Here is a 23899-nt window from a genome sequence, read left to right as displayed (position 1 = left end):
TCCTTTTTTCTCACATGTCAACAGCATCAACTTGAGCTTCTGTCTGAATGCATCTGGGAAACATGTGCCTGATCCCATTGGTGAGTAACCGCAGAGCAAAAAGGGAAAAGGGTCTTGCAGCTGTTGGGCCAATCTCCTTGTCCTTGCATGTCCATGTCATTGTCAATGCTGGAAGAAGGCAGCTGTTTCAGAATCCATCAGAATGGCTACGTTCTAGGAGGTGGTCCAAGCTCAGTGGAGATCAAGCTGAAGTCACTTTAACAGTTCTGTCTTAGGAGGGCTCTACATTCAGAAGCTGGCAGCGAGACCATGGAGTGGCTTTGGAGAATAGAAAGACAGCTGTACTGTAGTCAGAAAGTGACCAGATGGCACACAGGCCTTGATAAAGCTAGAATGATCAAGGAAGAAGCAAGTGTTTTGCCTTTGCTGATGCGGAAAGTTGGGACGTTTAATTCATCATTATAGAGAAGGCCAAAATTTCCCAGCCTCCGAGGGTGACCTGGAAACATTTGCAGCTGTTTTCAAGTCAACTGGTGTGTGTACTGGGGGGACCCCACTCCAGAACATTCCCATCAGCAGAACTCTCCCACTGATCCGTAGCTATCACTAGAAAAAGAATGAAAATGAATGAATGGGTCTCTGCCAAACCAGGGTGTGGAAGTGCAGAACAGGAGCTACCAGATGAAGAATAATTCTATGCTGCATCCCCAAACACATCTGAAGGCTTTTACTAGAAGAATGCTCACAGATATCTGGCGGGGCTTTGAGTCTTGTATGTTCGTGAAGGATTTTTAAAACTGCCATGGGAAGAGGCAGTTTCCTTTATTTCCCTCCTTCCCTTCATCCAAATGATAATGTGAGAATGAGGCTAATAATAAGGATTTTTATATCTCAGTTTTTACAAGAATCCATAACTGCTGGGTTTTAGATTAGTATTTTAATAGTGTGCAGTAACATTGTTTTGATGTTTTCTTTTCAAGATGAAGGTTCTACAGTTAAATGCTGTGAACCACCTTGGGTGTTTGCTTGCTAAACGGCTCAACTGATACATGGGAGAGCTGTATTTTTTAAATGACGTTTGGTCTCATATCATCTTGAGATGGCTTACAATCCAGAGGGACCTGCAGAAACAAACCCTTCTGTAATCCCTTTTGGTCTACTGTGCAACCAGGCCCTCATGTAGCAAGGGTGAGCAGACATCAGGCTTATGGGACCTGCTTTTTTTCCCAATAGATTCTTGAGATTCATCAGCTAGAGTCAAGCATGGTAGACAATTCTGTATTGGCTCTTCTTTCTGTCTTACTTGGGTAGGATTCACTGTGGAGCTGCATCTCGACCATCTCAAACACAAAGGAGCAGTAAAGCGGGCCCTCTTCCTGCGCTCCCAGCAATCCCACCTCATTCAGACTCTCCAAGTCCGCAATGGAGCCAGTTCAGAGTGCCGTGAGATGAAGATCTACCTCAGGGTGAGTTGTGTCTATCTCCATGAATCCTGCCTTTCCCTCTTGTTGTAAACTGTCTTCTCCAGAATGAGAAGCATCCTGTGACCCTCTGATGATGCTCACTTTTGCCACGCTGCCCCAAATAGAAGAACTATGTGTTGCGGTGGTTAGGAAGTACTTAGAAAATGACCCTTGCTTTGTGCCCCATTGGGACAGTGGGTTTGCTCCAAGTGGAGGTCTTCAGCAAATCTGTGTCCTGGAGCCTTGCCCACTAATGGAGCTACTAGAAAAACACCCTGACTTGTAGAACTGTGCACCTAAGTCATTAAAGGTCTGCCAAGAGGGACATGTATTTAAAAGACTCAAAACAGAATAGTATATAGGGTAGAACATCAGATTAAGCCTGGGGAGGCTCAGGTTCCATCTCTGTTCCCAGCCACTCAATCCCCCCGCATCCAAACTACCTCACAGGGTCATTAGGATAAAATTGGAGGCCGCAGAAGGAGAGTCACGTACAACCACCATGACCATCTTTTGAGAAACAGTGGAATAAAGATACAACCATAGACATACTGACATCATTTATGGACGTTGTAAAGAGAGGCAGCAAGAAGAGATCTCTGCCTCCAGAGCTTGTAATTTTCAACTGCAGAACAATGATTGAAAGATAGGAGTGTAGGAATCTTGTCACTATAATGCAGCTGGGATGTGGTTGGTAATGAAGCTTTGGTTGCAGAGGAGCCCAAAGAGAGCAAGCCAGCCCATATCACAGCATGTATTTCTCCATGGCATTTGGTGGCTTATTCCCCACTATGCCCAATGGCTTTTTCCATCTCTCCAGAATGAGTCAGAATTCCGTGACAAGCTCTCCCCCATTCACCTGTCACTGAACTTTTCACTGGATCCAGAGGCGCCGTCTGATGCATACGGTCTACAGCCCATCCTTAACTACCACACGCGCAACCATATTGAACAGAAGGTATGAGTGTTGCTTGCAAATGAATTGGATGCCAGTGACTCAGAAGGAACGTCTGTTGTTCCTGGTGGGATTGACCAAAATACAACGTTAGCCATCTGGCAGGGGAAGCAAGGCTATGTGGGGTCAATAGATACATGAATGAAGTCCATGATTCCTTTTTCCCCAACCCATCTTAACTTATGATTGGACACTTTTCAATCCCAAAAGAGCTCCAGTGGGGTGGGGGTGGGGGGGAGTCCTATCTCTAATCTGAGAACAACCTTTTCTGGGCAAGTGCTTTGGTGTATTCTAGACATGGCTTTGGAGGACAGAGCAGCTGCTAGGTGGATTAGAGACAAACTAGCCAGTTTTTAATCCCTATATACCTTTTCCATGGGTTTCTTAGGATAGTTCATGAAAGACAGACATAATTCAGTATAATTCTCCTAACTTAGGTGAACATGTAGAGTTTCATCTGACTCATAGCTTGGATTCTTTTCCCAGGCCCAGATTCAGCTTGACTGTGGAGAGGACAATGTCTGTGTCCCTGACCTGCAACTTGATGTCTTTGGGTAAGTCTCTGCCATGTCATCTCCTGCTGTGTCACAAACAAGGATGAAAGTGGACAACCGTGTACTACTTGTGTGTAGAAGAATGTAGCTCTGGCCTTGAGAAGGAGGAGGGAGGGGGGAAATGGTTGCTCAACCCTGGAAAGTAGAAAGAACAGCCCTGTCTTCACACGACTGCCTTCAGAAGGGGCCCGAAAGGTTTTGGACAAGCTTTCAAGATTCTGGGGGAATCAAGCAGCAGAAATGGTCTGTGTCCCATTCAGTCATGCTGTTCTTCAATAGCTGCTCATTTGCAAATCAACTCTACCTTTTTAGTAGTGGTGTGCTTAATATCTTGCATTTGAAATGGCTTCTGGAATGATCAGAACAGTATTGGAGATCACTTCTGGTACACCCAGAACAGCCCATCCTAAGTTTGAAATGCATACTGCATGCACAACCTAGTGTGCTCTTAGTACTGGGGACCTGTGGATCAGTATTATCCCTTTCTTAACTGTTGGCACTTTGGTACCCCTTCCTGTCCTGAGATGGAAATGCAAGCATGCGGGATTTCCAACTGTGGGATGTACCCTTGGAATTCTCTCTGTCCAGCATCATTTTTGCTCCTTCCTTGTCATCTGATCCCTCCCTGGGCTCTTTTAAATGTTTCACATCTTTTGTTGCTTGTAAGACAGACAAACAGACACACACACCAACATTCACACACATTGAAGGAGGGAATCATATCATTTTTTACAGTAGCATACTGTTACCAATACAAATAAATATGAATGAGTAAGCTATATAATGGAATAATGTAAATGAATGTGCTCTGTGAATCCATTATATGAAAAAGCAAGATACTAAGTCTTTGTCCAGAGAAGAATGCATGCCTAGCAGACACTATCTATCTGAATCTCTACACCAGTCAAAAGAGGAAACATGCAGTTGTAGAATACATGCTTTGCATGCCAAAAAATCCCATTTTAATGCTTGGCTAAGAAAGAAATGCCAGAAATCCTTTGCTGATCAGTGTGGACAAGAATGAGCTAGATCAGAGCTGTACTATCTGACCCCTTCTTGAGTGCAGATCCCAGAGATCTCCAAAAACAGTTACTGTATTATAATTTTTAGTATTACAGTCAACGTATTAATTGTATTTAATTTTAATGTTGTTGGAAATGAAAGGAAATTGCCCTGCCTTTCTTGATTACCATCTGAAAGGCAGGGTGCACAATACCACTCGGCCTGGAAGAAGTTGCAGCACTCAGAATTAAATGGATCAACCATCTGACTTGGTCAAAGGCATCTTCCTAAGTTCTAAAGATTCCTCAGAAGCCAGCCTTTTCCTCCTGATCCTCTTTGATAATATTAAAGAAACTCCTGTTTCATGGTGTGAGGAAGCCTTCTCTAATCTGATACCTTCCAGATGTGTTTTCAAAATGCCAGCTAGGAACAGGGGACTTATAGTCCAACCACACATGGAAGGGGCCAGATTGGGAATGCTCATGTAGGGAGTCATCTGCACTTTGATAGCTGAGGGAAACACAACTGAGCACATTCCAAATGCCTGGTGTGGCTCTGTCTGCAATATGCTTGTGATAAAAATGGAAACTTTTAATGTTTGTTGTGATCTTTTTCCATCAAGTTTATCCCTCATCATAACTCTTAATACAGAACAAAACACCAATCCTTTTTCTGGGCTGCAGGATTTTTATCTGACATGCACACCAAGCACAGTAGTTTGATTAATGTGCATAAAACTTAGGACTCAGACAAAGTTTTAGGTGCTTAAGAAGAATAAACATTTTCACATGTTACAGGAAAAAAAATACTTAACTCTCCAGAGCTTGTTGGCTCTTAGGTTATGGAACAACTTCCTATCAAGGTGGTGGAGAGTGGTGTGCAGCTCAGATTGGGCTAAATTGTATGCCTGAAAATTTAGATCACTAGGGTCATCTGAAAGAGAGAGGAAAGCTCTACCTTCCCTGAGCTCTCTGAATGGGGTGCCTGAATGTTAGCTTTGGAGCCCTTTGTTCTGATCTGTGCTCTCATTCATTTTGGATTCCACCCTTTGCAGGGACCATAATGTTGTCTATCTGGGAGACAAGAATGCACTGAGCCTTTCATTCCATGCGGTGAATCGTGGGGAAGGTGGTGCCTATGAAGCTGAACTCCATGTTACAATCCCACCTGAGGCAGATTACACAGGAGTTCAACGCAACTATGGGGTAGGTGCTCAATAATAAACCTTCTCCCTCAAACCCAATGATGTCACTTCCCATTGGTTGTAAAAATAGAGCATGAGTATAGTATAGAGACTGTCCTTCAAAGATAGAAGCCCTGGGACACAAATTCCTTTTGGGGGTGAAATTGTGTATAAACGTGCAAACCCAACAGTGAATAAATAAAAACCTTTCTTTTTTCACATAACAGAAGGGAATGCTTTTACTAAGCTGGGGCCTATTTGTGTTATGTATACATCATTATAAATAACTATTTCATCAAAACAGTTTCTACTCATGTACAAACTGGTAGCAGATCAAATGGGTTAAAGCTCATAGGACAATTTTTTTTAAGGTTTCTGTCCTAACTGAGCATTGTGGGAATTCTCACAAGTAGGACAAGAGAGTGGTAGCCCTCATCCACCTTTGCTCTTTAGCCATCGGCATCCAAAGCTTATTACCTTTAATTCTGATGATAGCATATGACTAGTGGCTATTGATAGCGTGATCCTCCATGGATTTGTCTACATGCCCTTTTTCTTTGTCTTTCCTTTAGAACATTTCCAGCCAGAGCTGCCGCTATGACACCGTGAATGACACAAATATGGTTATCTGTGACCTTGGCAATCCAATGAAAGCAGGTGTCAGTGTGAGTGTCAGTGCTATATACTAAGGTGGTTTTTGGGGTCAATCAACATGCAACTATTACAACCAAAACAGCTCATTCTCCCTTGCACTGATGATGTCACATAGCTGGGTAATGAAACGTCTACAAGAAAATAACCAAGTCCAGAGAGCACCAAGAACCCGACATCTGCAACCACTGGTGGAAGATAACTAGATAAAGAACTTGATTCTAACGCCCCTTTTTTTCTTTATCCTTTCTAGCTCTGGGGTGGCCTGCGCTTTACTGTGCCTCGTGTCACTGATGCTAAGCCATCCATCCAGTTTGACTTCCAGATTCACAGGTAAAATTGCCCTAGAGAATCTCCAGTACCCCCCACTCCCTTCACCTTGATGCCCTTGATGCCCTGTGCTCTTTTTTTTTCTGCACAGTGTTTTAGCCTGCACACTTCACTAGTCCCACATAGCCATATCTATTTTTCACAGCAAGAACACAAACAATTCTCATAGTGAAGTGGAATATTTCGTCCAGCGGGTCGAGGCTGCCTTTCGCATTTCATCCCATGGGTAAGTATCATGCCAGGAGTAATTTTTTTTTTTCAATTATTAAAAGAATGTCAAAGGCCCATCATTGCCCGCAAGCTGTGCAAATGATCCAGGTTAATCCCAAATGGGTGAGGGCAAATCACTCCCTACTCAACAGCAAAGAAAAGGTGCTGTGTGGGGGCAATCTTTTTAGCTCTGAAGGCTATACCAGTTGCCAGGCCAGGATCCCAGCCGCCGTTTCATCTCCTCATAAGTGGATCTCCTCCCTCCCAACAATTTTCAATAAAAATCTTCCCACTTCTCTCCCAGCAAGAATGTTGCTGTTTATTTACTGCCCTTTTTTGCCACCCCGGTTGATGCGGGCTGATCAGTGGGAAAAATGAAGAAAAAACCTGGCCAAAGTAGAACTGTAGAGAAAGAGAGACCCTTATCAAAATGTTGGGATTATTGACTCAATAATTTAAAAAACAGTTTAGTGAAGTTAGGACTAATTTTCCCCCAACCAGTTTGCAGTTAGGTTTTCAGTTCATCAGCTTCAGTAAGGGCAATATTGCTTATGTCTGATTTGATATGTACAGCATTAGACAAGGTACACTCTTTTCCTGAAAAGTTTGCTTGATGTGCTATTTAAACATTTCTGACATTGTGAATAAATAATCTGAGTTTTTATGGGATTATATGATTTAAATAAAAAAGAAGATCTCTTTAATCTTTGTATTCCATGTTTCAAGGTAGGAAATGCTTGCAGAGAATGGTTTGTTGTGGTTTTACATGCACAGCACACAGAGTAGGCAGATGCACATGCTATGTGTTTATACAAACATAAACAAACCTGCTTCAGTCATTGCCCTGTACAACACTGGACCTCTTAGATAAATTGAGCTGCTAAAGGAACAATTTGCCTATTGTAGGTTTTTCAACTGATGACCACTATAATAGTGAGTGGCAAATGAGGTAGACTTTTTTTCTGATTTCCCTCATATCAGCAAACAGGTAAGATTAGGACTTTTTGAGTAAAACAAAATGTCTCCAGTTTTTTTTGCCCCTGAAAGAATTTCACCTGATGTAGGCTTTCACGGCTGGTATCTGTTGGGCAATGTTGAGCTTCAGGGTTTAGTGACCGTGGTCTAGACAGCAGATTTCCTGACATTTTCCCAGCAACTATGGCTGGCATCTTCAGAGGCAAGGTGGTCTGCCACTCTGGCAAAACGTCAGGAAATCTGCTGTCTAGACCATGGTCACTTAAACCCTGAAGCTCAACACTGCCCAATTTTATCCGAACAACCCAAGTACAGCTGAAATCAGTTTTAAGGTGGGTGAAATGACTAAGAAATGGTATCTTTCGGATCTTCATCATCTTTGTCAAAGATCATTCTCCGTTCTCCCTTAAATGAAGGCTTGGTCTGCTTTTAGAAGAGAACTCTCTAATCACCACTTCTGCTGTGCTTATTGCTTGGGAAATATGCACATTTGAACCTGCCTCATGCAACCAGGTCTTCCACATCTCTACTGGAGAGGTAATGTTGGAAACAGTGTTAACATCCAACACGGGACACTAAGTTTAGTTGACTGGAAAAAATTTAAATCAGAAGGAAACACAAAGATCTTTGTGCAATATTTATATAAAACCAGCCAACCCGACAATCCTCTTGGCCGAGGATGCGTGGCCCACACGTCAATTTTCATTGTGCTGATTGCATGAGTTCAGTCTGGAACTCACTCCCACCTTCTTATTTGACAACAGTGGAACACTAGTTGCCTTGACGTTTTCTTATGGAAACCTAAGTATTTCTGGAAATGCCCTCCCATGTGGTAGCAGTTGGTATTTACCCCAGGGGAGCTGTTTTTCTTTGGAAATCTTTCATGTAATGAGCCAGGATTATCTCCTTCAGGAAAAACAAACAGCTCATTCATTTAGAAGTTTTACCTAAAGCTTGGTTAGCTTTATATTCAAGGAATATACACCCAGAGAGACAATTTGATTTTCCATGTCATTTTACATCCCATTTTGGAATGTATGAATCAGCTTTTAATTCAAGTACTTTGAGAAAACAGTCCATTTGATTACAGTGATTAGCATGTGTCCTTGATTAGTTAGCATTCTCTTGAACAAAAACTGTACAGTCTGTTATTTAAGTCGCTAGTCAAAACTTGAAGCTATTGGTCAGAAGCCTGGAGAAGCTTTCTTTCTCCAGTAGTCCTCATGAATCCTATTAATAGCAACTTCTACATCCAGTGGTTTCCTAAGAGTTGCCTGTTGCTTAATGAGCAGTTGTATCACCTCTAGGCATGCTAGTAGCTTTTGCAGGAGTAGATTAGAATAATCTCTCATCTAATTGAAGCATTTCAACGAATGCTGTCTTAATCATAGAAGACACATGTGTGATGGAATTTCAAGGGATTTATAATCCAGGAATGGGGAAGCTCTAGTCTAAAACCCTGAGGCCTGTCTATTTCTCATGCTTGGGATTTTAGGAAGATCCTGTCTCCTCCTTTTTAAACCCTGCCTCTAAGAGCCAGACTGTTTCATGTGTCCTCTGCTCCTTTTTCCAAGAAATCCAGAGTTTTTCACAGGCTTCAGTAGATCTCCAAGATCTGCTGGTAAACCACTTCCCCAACATTTGGTACTTAAAATGCCAAGGATTAAATCCCAGAGGTTCTTCATGCAGAACTTACATTATCTCCACAACTAACCACTTGCCTTCCCTCTGTATCTAGGCTTCCTAGACATTTCCTGTTTAATTTATACAACCGGTTTGGGTCAATGCCTTCTAATTTGCCCAGTGGTAGTACATTAATGAAAAAACTATCTCAGTGGGTTATAATCTGAGGTAGTCTGGATGTAAGGAAACTTTTCTCATCAAACTCTTGATTGAAGGATGGGTTGATTCATCAGACAAGGTGGAAGAGATCAAAATATTGAGTAGAGCAGCCCATTTGCAGGCCACGGTCTTAAGACCTATAATTGAGCAATTACGTTCAAGGCCAGGTGTGGGCCTGGTCAATTCCAGAATAGGAGACATTAAGTAATCTCATATTGACACCATCTTGAGTTTCATCGTAGGCTAAAGGCAGATCATAAATGCACAGTTGGTAACACTCAGTCAGCCTTGGCTAAGCTCAAAAACATCTCAGCAGGACTGCTTCTAATGCAGTGATTCTCAACCTCCTCAACTTTCAGATGTGTGGGCTTCAACTCCCAGAATTCCCCAGCCAGCACAGGTGGCTAGGGAATTCTGGGAGTTGAAGTTCACACATCCTAAAGTTAATAAGGTTGAGAAACCCTGCTCTAGTGGGTACTTGGATGGGAGACCACCAAAAAACCCCAGGGTAGCTGTAATGATCGCCTATTCTAAAACAGTATCAGACTCACAGGCAAGATTCAAGGATATCTGTTTTATTAAAGAACAGTAAGCAGGATCACAAAGAAAGCTGAGAATGATGAAAGCGCACCAAATTCAAACTAAAAACCCTCGGTGCAAATGAAATCCCTCCCCCCGTAGAATCTTCTCAAGTTCACAAGCCCAGGTGCTCCTAACGGTTTCTGATGGTCTGCAGGAAAAGACCTTGAACAGATAACATAACCCAAACACATTCCATTGTAAGGAATTCAGATACAGAGCTCCGTACAAGGTCTCACAGCAGCTCCCTCCCAAACAGAAACGTGCGTCAGTGCCATGGCATGTGAAACGTTACGATGTATAAACTACATTGAAACAGTGAACATGACATACTGCCCCCCCAAAATAAAGAATACATTAAGCAGCAGGCTTCAAAGGGTAAGCAAGGTGGAAATGGTTAACTAAATCAGGAGCATTAACATGGTGGGCAGAGACCCATTCAGGATGAGGAAAGTGTTTCCATCGGACCAGATATTGAAGGGTGCCTCGAAGCTTGAGAGAATCAATGATGTCCTTGACTTCAAAGTGTTGTTGGCCATCAATCATAATTGGAGCGGGAGGAGGAGGTTGAGGGTGCCACCATGGTGAGTGGTGCACAGGCTTAAGCAAGCTGCAATGGAAAACAGGGTGCAAGTGTTTTAAATTGTGAGGCAGTTCCAATTTAACAGTGACTGGATTGACAAGACCCACAATAGGAAAAGGACCAATGAATTTGGGAGCAAGTTTTTTAGAGGGTTGAGGCGATTTGATAAATTTAGTAGATAGATACACCTGATCCCCAACTTTGAAGTCATGTTGTAAAGAGCAATGCTTATCAGTTTGAGACTTGTAAGCAGCCTGGGCATCAGCCAAAGCTTGTTGAATTACTGGCCAGGAATCAGACAGTTTAACAGCCCAGTCAGATGCAGAACACGTTTGGGAATGGGGCTGTGGCAGTTCAGGGATGGGAACAAAGTCGTGACCAGAGACCACACGAAAAGGGGTTTGCCCGGTACTCTGATGGACAGCATTGTTATAAGCAACCTCAGCAAAAGGTAATAAGTCCACCGAATCGTCCTGATGGTAGTTAATGTATGCTCTAAGAAACTGTTCCAGAGTGGCATTTAAAATCTCAGTAGAACCGTCAGTTTCCAGATGGGATGATGTGGACAGGGCTTGTTTGGTGCCAATCAATTTTAAAAATGATTTCGAAAATTGGGAAGTAAACTGTGTGCCGCGGTCACTGACCAAATGGGAGGGGCTACCGTGGAGGCGGTAGATGTGGAGAAACAGGCGCGCCAATTGTGGGGCTGACAGAATGGATGCACATGGAATGAAATGAGCTTGTTTAGAGAAAAAATCTTTTACCACCCAAATGACAGTTTTGTTCTGACTGGGAGGCAAGTCTACAATGAAATCCATAGAAATCTCATCCCAGGGGGCGGGATGGACTGGCCACTGGCTGCAAAAGCCCCTGTGGTTTCCCCCCTTTACGTTTTGACATGGCACAAACAGGACAGGAAGCAACATAGTCTTTTACATCACGTCTTAAGGTTGGCCACCAAAATTGATGGCGAACCAAATGCAAGGTTTTGACAAAACCAAAGTGTCCAGCAAGTTTATCATCATGGGAACACTGCAAAACATCGACTCTTAACGTTTCAGGCACATAAAGGTGGTGTTCCACCCACGCCAGACCGTTTTCAAAAGAAATATTGTCTCTATTAGCTAGCAACCAAGTGTCAGATTTCAGTGCCTGGAGAAAGTCCTTCTGTAACTGACAAGGAACTTGCATTTTCCGCTTCCCAGGCTGGGCTGGGGGCAGAGTTGCTTGCGCATGGGTCTGGCTCCAAGTGACAGCAACCAAGCTCAATTGTGGTTCAGTGAGAACAGTTCCAACCACATCTGCCACCTGGTCAAGGTCCTGAGGTAAATGTGACAAGGCATCGGCTAAAAAGTTTTTCTTTCCTGGAATAAATTTTAATTTATTATTATTATTATTAGATTTTAATTTAAGTTGAAATGGCTGAAAAACTGAGCCCAGCGAATCTGTTTAGGGCTGAGACGTCTTGGGGTGCGGAGGGCTTCTAAATTCCTGTGATCAGTCCAAACCTCAAAAGGGCATTTAGCGCTTTCAAGGAGATGGCGCCAGGTTTCCAAAGCTGCTTTTACAGTAAATGCCTCCTTTTCCCAAACATGCCAATGGTGCTCTGTCTCAGAAAATTTTCTGGATAGATAAGCACAGGGTTTTAAGCGATTTTCTGAATCCCTTTGTAGTAAAATAGCCCCAATGGAGGAGTCAGAAGCATCAACTTGGACCACAAAAGGGTGCTCAGGATCAGGGTGCTGTAGAATGGGTTCAGCAGTGAAAAGGGCTTTTAGTTTCTCAAAGGCTGCTTGACATTCAGGTGTCCAATTCAGCACTGCCCCAGGGTTTTTTACTTTGCGGGTTTCCCCCAAACCCTTGGTACGGAGCAAATCAGTAAGGGGGAGAGCAATCTCAGTGAACCCCTGGATGAATTGCCGATAGAAATTACTGAACCCCAGGAAACTTTGTAATTGCCTCCAGGTGCGGGGGCATTCCCAATTGAGAATGGCCTGAATTTTAGCAGGGTCCATTTCTATATCCCGGTCAGACACTCGATAGCCCAGATAGTCAAGTTGGGTTTTGTGAAACTCACATCTGGAAAGTTTGGCATAGAGTTTGGCATCTCTAAGCTTGCGTAACACCTGTTTGAGGAGGCGTTCGTGTTCCTCCTTGGTTTCAGTGTAAATGAGAACATCATCTAGATAGACCAGAACCCCTTTAAACAAATGATCATGTAAAACTTCATTAATCAACTGCATGAAGACTCCGGGTGCCCCTGCTAACCCAAAAGGGAGGACTTTGTACTGAAATGATCCTAGCAGGCAATTAAAAGCAGTTTTCCACTCATCCCCAGCTTTTATGCAAATGCGGAAATAGGCTTCGCGAAGATCGAGCTTGGAGAAAATCTTTCCCTTTGACAAATGAGCTAACATGTCCTTCATAAGAGGGAGAAGGTACTTGTTGACAATAGAGATGGAATTTAACCCTCGATAGTCCATACAGAGTCGAAGCGGGCCATCTTTCTTTTCCCGGAATAACACAGGGGCCCCAACTGGGGAATTAGCAGGTTCAATAAACCCTCTGGACAGATTTTTGTCAATGAAGTCCCGTAATGCCTCAAGCTCCCTCTGAGTCATCGGATAAATTTTTGGCTTGGGTAATTGAGCATTGGGGACCAACTCTATTGCATAGTCGGTTTTCCGGTGAGGGGGTAACTGATCTGCTTCCACTTCCCCAAATATGTCTGCAAATTCTTGGTATTGAGCAGGCAAGCCTTCTAAATGTGGCAAGGTAGGGTGCGGCGTGGCGATCGCTGCCCTTCCAACCCCCGCTTGGGCAATTATCTCTGTTGTGGGAGCTTGGTAAAATCCATCAGCGAAAGTCACAGTTCTGTGCTCCCAGTTTACATAGGGGCTTCGATAGGTCAACCATGGGATCCCCAGGATTACCAAGGGATTGCCAACAGGTGCCACAACAAATTTCAAAGTCTCACAGTGACTGCCCATTTGCATTGCCACAGCTCCAGTGAAATGGGTCACCCCCCCCCCCCGCTGTCGAACCATCCAACTGTGTGAAGATCAAAGGATGCTGGAGGGGGAAACTAGGCAGGTCCAAAGCAGCAACCAGGTCAGGGTGAATTAAACACCTGGAACACCCAGAGTCAACTAAAGCCCAGACCTCTGTAGTTTTTGTGCGGGAACCCAATTTCACTTTTACTGCTAAAGTGGGACAGTCAGCACTCACCATAGCATCTTCGCGCCCATCCTCTTCCACCTGCCTGCTGGCGCCCTTCATGGCAGGTGGCTGGTGTTTCCCGCCGGCTCCTTGGAGTCGTCTTCAGCCTCTCCTAAGAAGTATATTACTTCCTCTGCATCGTCTGTCCCTTTGGCTGCTGTCATTCGCCACGAGGGGGGGTGATTTGGCTGGTGGCTTCCCCACTCAATCTCCAGCCTTGGCTTTTGGGCAATCAGCTGCTCAATGGCCATCCTTTCCACATCTGAGGCACTGACCCCTCGCGTAGTGCTGATCTCTCTCCTCATCCTAGGCTCTATAGCCTGGCTGGGCAGCAGTCGCAGCACTTCGGGGTCCCCTCATGGTGGCTGGTGGTTTTTCAGGTCTTCTGGTTTGCATGAAGGTATGCTGAGCGTGCTCAGCCTTTCCTGCCAGACAGATCCAGTCGTACAATGACTTGGGGTCGTCTCTACACAACGCCCAACGTAGGACGTCCCGGTTGAGTCCCTCTTTAAAACGTTCTATTAGAGTGGACTCAGACCAGTCAATGATTTTCCCAGCTAGAGCTTTAAACTCTAGGGCATAATCAGCTACTGACATTTCGCCCTGGGTAAGATCCTTCAGTGCCTTCTTAGCTCTTGCCCTGGCCAGGGGATCTTCAAAATGTAACTTTAACGCCCACATGAAATCATCGAAATAATCCAATGCAGGGGAGTCAGCATCAGTTAATTGAACATACCAGTCAGCTGCTCGACCCTTCAACTTGGTGGTGATGGCAGTTATCTTAGCGTCTTCGGAAGGGAAGCATGCCCCAAACTGCCTCATATAACTCTTAGCATTAGTTAAGAAAAAAGATAACTTTGTCGGATCCCCATCAAATTTGACAGAAAAGTCTCTCACTCCGCCTCTGATTGGAGTGTGACCATCAGGCGCTTGTGTGGTTTGGCCCCAGGTTACAGTAGCTTTCCCCTTATGGGGTGGGGATACTGACGACCGGGCTCTGTGGGGTGGAGATTCATCCCGGAGCCGTCTCTGGCCCCACTCCACCGGCAGTCTGGAAGGGAGGATGGGGGAATGGTTGTGGGAAGCTGGGATCTCCTCCGCGTCCCCCCTGCCCCTCCAGTGACAAAGACAGGTTTTTCAACATGTACTCCATCGATTCTGATTTGGCTTCCATCACTCTTAGTCTCTCAGGGGTTCGAGAGTCCCCTCTCCTTCGTGAGCCTGGTTTCCTCTCAGTTGACACCCTGTCTGGGGTTAGCGGGAACCGATACTTCCAAGACATCCCTGACGTCCCTGGTTGGGGTTCCCCCACCTCATCCAAGGTGATTAACTGCGACCACTTCGCTGGGTGCCGGTTTCTCTGGCTCTTCTCCATCAGTAGATTCCTCCGCGTCAGAACTGGAACTCGATTCATCCCTTGACAGGTCTCGGGATTCTGAAGGCTCTGGGGTGAGATTCAGTTCCCTGCTCCTGACCTTCGACTCGGGCATTACGCTAGCCATCTCCTCGAGTCCCCCGGTCATGGATTGCGACTCAGCCATTGTTAACTATTTTCCCTCACAAGAGACTGATCTTGGTAGGAGCTAACGGTACAATTTTGGGATTCTCAGCTTTATGTAACAATTGCCTATTCTAAAACAGTATCAGACTCACAGGCGAGATTCAAGGATAACTGATTTATTAAAGAACAGTAAGCAGGATCACAAAGAAAGCTGAGAATGATGAAAGCGCACCAAATTCAAACTAAAAACCCTCGGTGCAAATGAAATCCCTCCCCCTGTAGAATCTTCCCAAGTTCACAATCCCAGGTGCTCCTAACGGTTTCTGATGGTCTGCGGGAAAAGGCCTTGGAACAGAGAACATAACCCAAACACGTTCCATTGTACTGATTTCACATACAGAGCTCCGTACAAGGTCTCACAGCAGCTCCCTCCCAAACAGAAACGCGCGTCAGCACCATGGCATGTGAAACATTACGATGTATAAACTACATTGAATCAGTGAACATGACAGTAGCAGACTGGATAGGGAAGACTGACTATACTTTTATTTACAAATGTATCAAAACAAGATGTATTAAAACAAGGGGCAAAACTTCTGTTGGCTCAGGGGCTGCAGTGGGCTTTGAACAGCACTCTGGCCACCATACTCTAAAAGGGGCAGAGCCAGGGCCACTTTTAATATTTTTATTGGGGGAGAACCAAAATATTTTTATTATTTATTTTTAATAAGTATTTTATTCCATAATGTTTCAACCCTGAATGCAGTGTTACTTTAGTAACGAAAATAAAGTTGCCTACAAGACTGAAACAGCTGGTTGTTTGCTCATTGTATCATCTTTTTAATATGTTGCATTTTATTTAATAAAACAGAACAAAGAGGAGAATAAAACAACAAAAATTATATATATAAGTGTGTGTGCGTGTGTGTATGATGTTTTATATAACAGTTCATAGCTATATTGCGCTTATAAGCAACTTGCTCATAAGTTGCAAGTAACATCAGGTCTTCAATTCGCTCAGCAATTGGGGCCATAAATTTGTCTTTTCAGTGTTAAAAAACTAGTCTCTTAGCAGTAAGAAGGAAATGGAAACCCATTTGCTGTCAGTTACCATGTAATAAGTATGCTGTCCAAAAGAATATGGGCATCTAAAAATATGAAACTTGATTTCAAAGCCAGTTTAATATATGTAATTACTTTTTCCCAGACAATAATAACCTTAGGATATAGCAAAAACATATATTTTAATGAAGCATTATTCTTGTTGCATTTTTTGTTATTGTTTTATTCTTAATCTCTTTGTTCTGTTGTGCTACATAAATAAAACACACATAAAAATAATCATCATTATCATTGTATTGCTTAATCTTGCATTAAGTCCACTGCCTTGGGCATTTTATAGAAAAATGGGATAAAAATCATCAAATCATCAAATCATACTGGTGCCAAACATCAATTTGATTCTCAGTGAGAAAAAATACACAGGAGAATTTTGTTCAATTCTGAAATTTGGCCAGAAGAACACACACATGTTCTGATTTCCATACTTAGACATCACAGTAAAGGTCACTGCTACACTAGCAGGCATCAGAACGATCTTCATGTGACATTTTGACTTGATACTATCACTTTGAATTTGCTTGAATTTTGCCTCAGATCATTGAGAAATGGTTTGTTTTGGTCTTTTTAATTGCTCTAGTCCCTAGTCAACTGTTTGCGCATGTCTAAAAAGCTTTTTTCTACCTCTTCCATAGAGCCTCCATACCAGACACTGTATCTCTTCCCGGGTCTGGCTGGAACCCAAGTAGATCGGTGCAGCGTGAACAAGATGTGGGCCCCGGGGTCTGCCATGTCTATGAGGTGGGTGTTTCCTGCTTAGCAGAAGAAGCTGATAGAACAGCTGGAACTGGTTGATGAGCCAGACGTCCTTTGGGGAGCATATCTTTTCTGGGGATCAAATTCAGCTCCTGGAAGGTCCTTCTATACCAGCCTTTTCCAGCATGGTTTCTTCCAAATGAGTTTAGCCTCAGCTCCCAAAATTCTTAAGGAACATGGCGGTAAGTTGTGCTGGCTAGGCATTTTGGGAGTTTCAGTCCTATACATCCTAAAGACACGAAGGATAGGAAGACAGGCCTAGAGCAACAAAAGCCAAATACAACCTCAACGATATACCTGCATATGTTGGGAAAACATCTGTATAAGGGGGAAGTGAATTTTTCATATCCTACTTGGGGTGTTTCCAGAAGCAATGTTTGGCTAGCAATGGAAACATTACTGATTTACTGACTATTCTTTTGGCACTGTGCTTTCTTTGGTTGCTGATCATTATATGGCTACAACTTGCCTGATGGGATATCTTGTAGCTCAGTGGGACCTGTTTTGCATATGGAAAGTCCCAAGTTGGCATCTCTGGCTAGCAAGGTCACTTAGCAGGTGATAGGCTTCTCTGCATCTCAACCCTGAAAGTCAAAGTAAACAAGCAGTCTTAACTAGGAGGAAGCAGTTTCTTGATTCCTTGGATAATTTCCTCTATTTCTTTATTTTCTCTTATGCAGTTTGTCAATGAGGGGCCCAGTGCCATCAGTGAAGGAGTTTTAGACGTCAGCTGTCCTCTCCGAGTGCAAGGGCGAGATGTACTGTACGTCACACGCTACATGGTGCCAGCAAATTGTACCTCCAGCAGCTCCATCAATCCATCATGGCTGCAGGTAAAAGCTGACTTCTGGGGGGTGGGGTGGGGCGTACAAAGGATGGGACTGGAGTGTCTCAGCCTGGCCTCCAAGTGTTGAGATGGGAGCTCAGCCACTGAAACTTAAAGGCTGCAGCTGAGATTGTTTAGAGACCCAAAATAAACAATGAAGGGGGAAAAAAAGTAATACATTGAGGAAGACAGCAAATTTCCCAGTTTTGGCTACAAGTTGTTTAGTTGCTTTCAAAGCTTGCCATTCTCTTCTCAGCAGTGGGAATTTTGTGCATTGCCCTGTCCCAAACTTTCCCCCTTTGGTAAGCTGGTTGGGTTGTTTGCTTGCAGATTTCATAAACGCTTCCATAAGACATTTGTCTTTGCTATATCTGGAGCATGGACAGGGTCCGCCACTGAGTTGTAAAACCGAGGAAGGACTTTCTGCCATCGGGCTGCATGCGTCACACAAGAACCCTGTTCCTTGGGGTCAGCCAGAGCAACAATGGCTTTCAAAAGAAGGCCCTTTTCTGACTGTCAGGTGCCTTAATATGCCCTTTCATACCTTGGGCTAAAGTGATCAGATCACAAGGAAAGTACTTTTTTTATAGGTCACAAAGAACTCTACTAGCCTAGTCAACCAGACTGGTGGCTGTAGAGAATTAATTTATGAAGATGCCCAAATTCACACTTCCTCCCTCCCTCCCTCCCTCCCTCTCTCTCTGGATGTTTAGCTGGAGCAGCCTCCAACACCTTTTCCTGGGCAGGAGCTGCACCATGTACAGAAGCAAGATGGAGGATGGAACACTGGCAACATTGGGAGCACTTTCCCTCTGGTAAGCCCTGCACCAACCTTCTGCGTGTTGAAGGAACTCCTTAAAAGCACAAAGCTGTGCTCCTTAGGATGTCTTAGGACCAACCTCCCATTATCCCCAGCATCATGACCCATCATCGTGTGGCTGAGGATGATAATTCCAAAGCAACTGGAAGATACAGGATGGGGAGAGTTGCACTAATGATTTCCTTACACCACAGCTTTTGCTCATATCCTAATTTCACATTGTTCTTGTTACTACTGTTGACTGCCCAGAGTCCATGGAAGCTGGGTGGCCAATAAATTTAAATAAACAAATAAATACATACATGTGGAAGATGGTTTTCAAGAAACAGTACTACATACTAAATGCAGTTCTGTAGCTTATTTCCAAATCAAATTATAATTTTCCTTTTTTGCTGTAGCTCTTAGAGATAAAGATGCATCTACAGCACATAGGAAGCTAGGCCTAATCTCCTGATTCCCATTCACTTGGTTTTAATCACTAGAACAGCCTCCCCCATTCTGATGTCCTCCAGATGTTAGACTGTGATTCTCATTTGTTGTGTTGTCTGGGAATTCTCCAAGTTATAATCCAACCCAGCAAGAGGACAGTAGATCAAGTAAGGCCACACATTCAGGTTCACAAAGATGCTTGGTCCAAATTCTGTCTTGGAGGTAACTCAGGGTTGGTGGGATATTTTCATCTGATCTCTCATCTGATCAGTCAACTATTTTGTACCGCAGAAATGTAATGAGGATGAATGTTTCCAACTGCACTGCCGCATGGGAGCATTGCAACGACAGGAAAGCATCAGCTTGCGTCTCTATTTTCGCGTCTGGTCCAAAAGCTTTCAACAGGTAAAACTGTTACATTTTTGGTGTTCACCAAGCCTCGGTTGTTCGTTTGTTTGGAACAAGTGTGTGTCTGTCTGTGTCTGCACCCAACCACTTTTTTTTCCATCTTCCTTACTCTGCTGGTCTCGGTTGTAGCAGTAGCTGGCACAGAAAGGAATAACAGTTGAGGGAATAGCATAAATAAGGCTAAAAGTTCACAATTACCCACCTCTGATCTATGTAAGTACTTGCAGAAAAAAATGTGACAGATAGTCCCAGCAAGAAAACAATGGCCTGCTACCTCCCATTCATTTAGTCTGAGTGTTAACTTTCATAGAGTTAAGTCTTTGGGAGTGTGGGTAGGGTGTTTGATTCCTCCATATTAAGGTTCTTTCACTTCTGGTGCATCTTTTCAACCCAACATTCAAGTGGAGCCATTTCTCACTATTCTTTCCCCACTTGCAGAAAGAGAATAATCCCCATGCTATCAAGTGTGAAGCTGTCTACCATATGCAAAAGGTGCCCTACAAAATCCAGCCTCTAGAGCATCCCACCACTAATCTGAAGGTCAGTATTATTAGTCAAAGTAGTAACATACTGCCCTTAAGGATACCAGTCCTTCTATGATAATTTCAATTATATTAGTAGAATTACAAGACATTTTGCCAAAACAGAGAGAGTGATTGGGATCAGCTCTCCACAGAGAAGCAGGTAGCTGCTTGCTCTGAATGGGGTGGGGTCAGTCCAGCTTGGATATATTCTTGAAAAGTGCATAAAAGGGAAGTTACGGTAAGAGTGCAAAAAGTGGAGTGGGATAAGTTGTTCTCCGTCTCATAATTTTGGAACTCGGGCACTAGATTGCCTAATGAGGCTGAATGATGGGGAACCTAGGAAAACTAAAGAAGGACATCCTCTTTCCAGTGGCTTATTTTGAAATTTATGAGAATGCCATACTTGGCACCATGGTTGATTGAGGATGCCTTATTCTTATTTATTAGATTTATATCCCACCTTTGCTTTTGTACAGCTCAAGGCAGTGTACATAGTGTTCCCTCCTCCTATCTTCCCCATACCAAGAAGTCATGCTCTCCCAGTTTCTTACTCATTTGCTCATACTACATATGGTAAAATGACCTGTTTTATGTACAGCTCCTCTAACTTTTGAAGAATGATTGTATAGTATATGTGCTAATCCAGCAGGGGTTAAATGCTACCAATGTAACCCCTTCAGTTACAGCTTTGGGATGACTCTTCTCTTATTCTTGCTTCCTTGCTGGTGGCAGGTGTCAACATCACTCCACTGGGCCAAGGCAGAGACTAGCCAAGGGGTTCCTCTGTGGATCATCATCTTAGCCATTCTGATTGGACTGCTGCTGCTGGCACTGCTCATCTATGTGTTGTACAAGGTAAGCTCGTGGAACCATCTAGTAAGGGGGGAATTCAGGGTTGGGGAGAAGATGTTAAAGCTCTGAAGTACCAGATGTAACTTGACTGCAAGGGCTGCAGATGTAAGAAAAGTATGAGAAAATAGGGAAATGAAGTCTCAGAAGCCAGTTGAAACCTGTAGAGATTTTAAGAGGTGTCGGTGGGGGGGTGGCTTCAGCACCCTGGACAGCACCTGACCCTTCTGCAACACCTGTGATTTTCTAGCCTTGCCCTAGCATACTCACTTTGAGTCCTTTCCCTTTTTGAACAGGTGTATAGCTTGGCCTGCAACAGAGTTGCACCCCAAAGCACATCTAACTACATTTTTAGCCTTCAGTCCCTGAATGAAACAGCCTTTACACAGTCATGAAAACAGCTTGAATTGACGTCTAGTGTTTTTAAGAGACAGTTTCCAATATTCAGCTGAAACTCAGGAATTGGGGCATGATACATGTGAATATGTGACTGAGCCAAGAGTTTTTAATTTTTATGGCTCCGGTTTTCACTGGATTATGAACTTGATTAGATAGCATTAACCAGCGGGATGAGAGCCGGTTTGGTGTGGTGGTTAAGGCATCCGGCTAGAAACCAGGCGACTGTGAATTCTAGTCCTGCCTTAGGCACAAAGCCAGCTGGATGACCTTGGGCCAGTCACCCTCTCTCAGCCCCAGGAAGGAGGCAATGATGAGCCACTTTCAACAATGTTGCCAAGAAAACTGCTGGGACTTGTCCAGGTAGCCTTTAGGAATCAGGAATGACTCAAAGGCACTAAAAAGCAACAACAACAGTGGGTTAATGTCATGAAATACTCAAGATTTTATTTTTTACTCTTATTTATATTATTTATTATTGTAATTTTATATTGTGGATTTTATGATTGTTGTTTTAATTGATTACTGTAAACCACCCAGAGTCCCTCTAGGGAGGAGATGGGCGGGGACAAATTGGATAAATAAATAAAATAGAAATAAGATGGATGGATGGATGGATGGATGGAAAGAGGAAACTGTCTCTTCTTCTTAGGTAAAATTTGGAAGTATTTGTGCACTAATTTGATTACAGTGGAGTTAAGCAGGAATCATGAATGTGCTTCCACAAGACCCACTCTATCACAATAGAATTTGCCCTAAAAAAGAATCAGGTGGGTGATGACTTGTATGGATGCTGACCTGTCCTTTTCTTTTTCTTTCTTTTTAGCTGGGCTTTTTCAAACGCTCCCTTCCTTATGGCACAGCCATGGAGAAAGCTCAGCTGAAACCACAAGCAACTTCGGAGGCCTAGCAGGCTCAGCATTGCCCTCTATGTATGTGTGTTCCTGCTGCCGCCGCCCTGCAAAGAGGCACTGGGATCGCCCATCAAGAGCACTGGGGAGGAGGGGGGATTCCAGCCAACACTAGCAAGGTGTAGAAAGGCAGGGCCACAAACGCTGGGCCCCCAGGACAGCTGCAGGGACCAGTGCCCCAAGCACCTCTGCTTTCCCTCCGTGAAAGAGGCTCCCACCTTGACACCAGGTGCCCTCCTTTCCCACCCACCCCGTCCCCTGGGGCTTGGATCCTACAAACAACGCGTGTCCTGAACTGAGGTTTGCAGCAGGCGTTTGCTTCCAGCCCAAGGGAATACTTGAAGCCGCTGGAGCGGCCGGTGCTGGCCTGATCTCAGGCCCCTTAAGTCAAGCTGTCTGTTCCGTCCATCTGTGGGGAAGGAATTGTTGTTGTGGACAGTTTTCAAGCTGCTGGTCTTCTTTGAATTGACACAGCTTGGCTGAAAAAAAGAAAAGGAAAAAAAAAAAAAGCACAATCACCTCCTGAGTCCAGCTCTTTCTCCTCTGTGGGCCAGAATGGAGGATCCTGGGCTCTCTTCTTTCCTGTCTTCCCCGGTTTGCTTCCTGTGGGGGATGACGTGGGGCAGAGACTTTAGCTGGGAAAGCTGGATGCTCCCACAATGCCAAAGATTTGCCACATTAGGAAGCCAAGCCATCACCCGGTGTCGGCCCGGACTCGCCGACAGTCTTCGCACTGATCTCCGGAAACCGCAAGAGATGTTTATTTTTCAGATGCCACTTTAATTAAAAGAGGAAGGAATGAGGAAGCTACTGCCACCTCTTAGTAGCAGAGACAGGGGTCGCTGTTTTAATTTAAAATGTCCAATGTGCAATAAATGCTTCCCTATTTTCTACTTTGTCTATTTACTTAGTAAATGTTAGCAGCATGTGGTGGGGTATGGGCAATACCCTCCAGAACTGCTTGTTTCTGTCCAAGGGGGTTGGCATTTTGATGGTGTAAATAAACAGTAGTAGGAATCACGTAAAAGAAACAGCTAAGCAAGAGAGCTTTGTTAGAAGTGATTATTTGGGATGGTTGTCAAGAGTGAAGGAAAGTCTCACAAAGCAGAACGCAGAAACCATGTTAGGATGCCCTGAGGACCTTCCTGCCCCTTGGGATTCTTGTTATACGTCCCCAGTCAATATACTGTATAACCTAATGTGGAAGTGAAAGCACAGTAGCTGCACAAGTCTTTATTTATTTAGGTCTTGCAGCTGTGTCTCTTAACATTTCTGTTCAGGCAGGTATATGGGCAACCTTTTTCAGCCTTCTTCTGTGTGTGCCCTGTCCTGGCTCTTGGTGTTGAAGGAATGTATGGGGTTAAATTTTCAGCCTGAGTTGTTGTTTTTTGGGGGGGGGGGACTTTAAAGACTGAAATGGGTGTCTTTAAGTCAGTGTTGCTCAACCTTGTCAGCTTGAAGATGTGTGGACGTAAGCTCCCAGAATTTCCCCAGCCAGCTATGACAAGGCTGAGAAACACTGCTTTAAGTATTTAAAAAAGCAGCAAAAAATGGGATAAATCAGCCTGATTTTGAAGGGAGTGGAATGGTTTCAAGGGATGGAATGAGTGATTTAAATCCCTGCAAGAGTTAAGGCACTTGGTTTGCTCCTTAACTCTTCACTGCCCTAGTATTAAAGGCATAAGCAATTAAACATCAAATCTAGGCTTACTGCTTGTTTGTTTTTACAGTGTCTTTGATACAGAATAGGAAAATTACTTAGGCTTGCAGATAGATGGAATCACAAACTCAACAGGAAAACAAGGTGTAATAAT

The 23899-nt window shown here is 43.9% G+C and overlaps 1 protein-coding gene across 1 annotated transcript in view; it reads left to right on the top strand.

Moving 5' to 3' along the window:
- The window catches only part of ITGA5 (integrin subunit alpha 5), a 72334-nt gene extending 49356 nt beyond the window's left edge, over nt 1-22978 (top strand). Inside the window, exons 16-30 of the mRNA XM_063293955.1 lie at nt 25-80; nt 1312-1466; nt 2284-2421; nt 2905-2972; nt 5029-5179; nt 5730-5822; nt 6062-6141; nt 6284-6364; nt 16802-16907; nt 17603-17755; nt 18462-18563; nt 19289-19402; nt 19844-19945; nt 20662-20784; nt 22001-22978. Coding sequence (XP_063150025.1) covers nt 25-80; nt 1312-1466; nt 2284-2421; nt 2905-2972; nt 5029-5179; nt 5730-5822; nt 6062-6141; nt 6284-6364; nt 16802-16907; nt 17603-17755; nt 18462-18563; nt 19289-19402; nt 19844-19945; nt 20662-20784; nt 22001-22084 — 1606 coding nt within the window. The 3' untranslated portion in view covers nt 22085-22978. The remainder of the gene's footprint in view (nt 1-24; nt 81-1311; nt 1467-2283; nt 2422-2904; nt 2973-5028; nt 5180-5729; nt 5823-6061; nt 6142-6283; nt 6365-16801; nt 16908-17602; nt 17756-18461; nt 18564-19288; nt 19403-19843; nt 19946-20661; nt 20785-22000) is intronic.
- The last annotated feature ends 921 nt before the right edge of the window (nt 22979-23899 follow it).

This window comes from Candoia aspera, chromosome 2 (genome assembly GCF_035149785.1).
Source record: "Candoia aspera isolate rCanAsp1 chromosome 2, rCanAsp1.hap2, whole genome shotgun sequence".
Taxonomy (NCBI): Eukaryota; Metazoa; Chordata; class Lepidosauria; order Squamata; family Boidae; genus Candoia; species Candoia aspera.
This window is presented reverse-complemented; position numbering and strand designations above follow the sequence as displayed.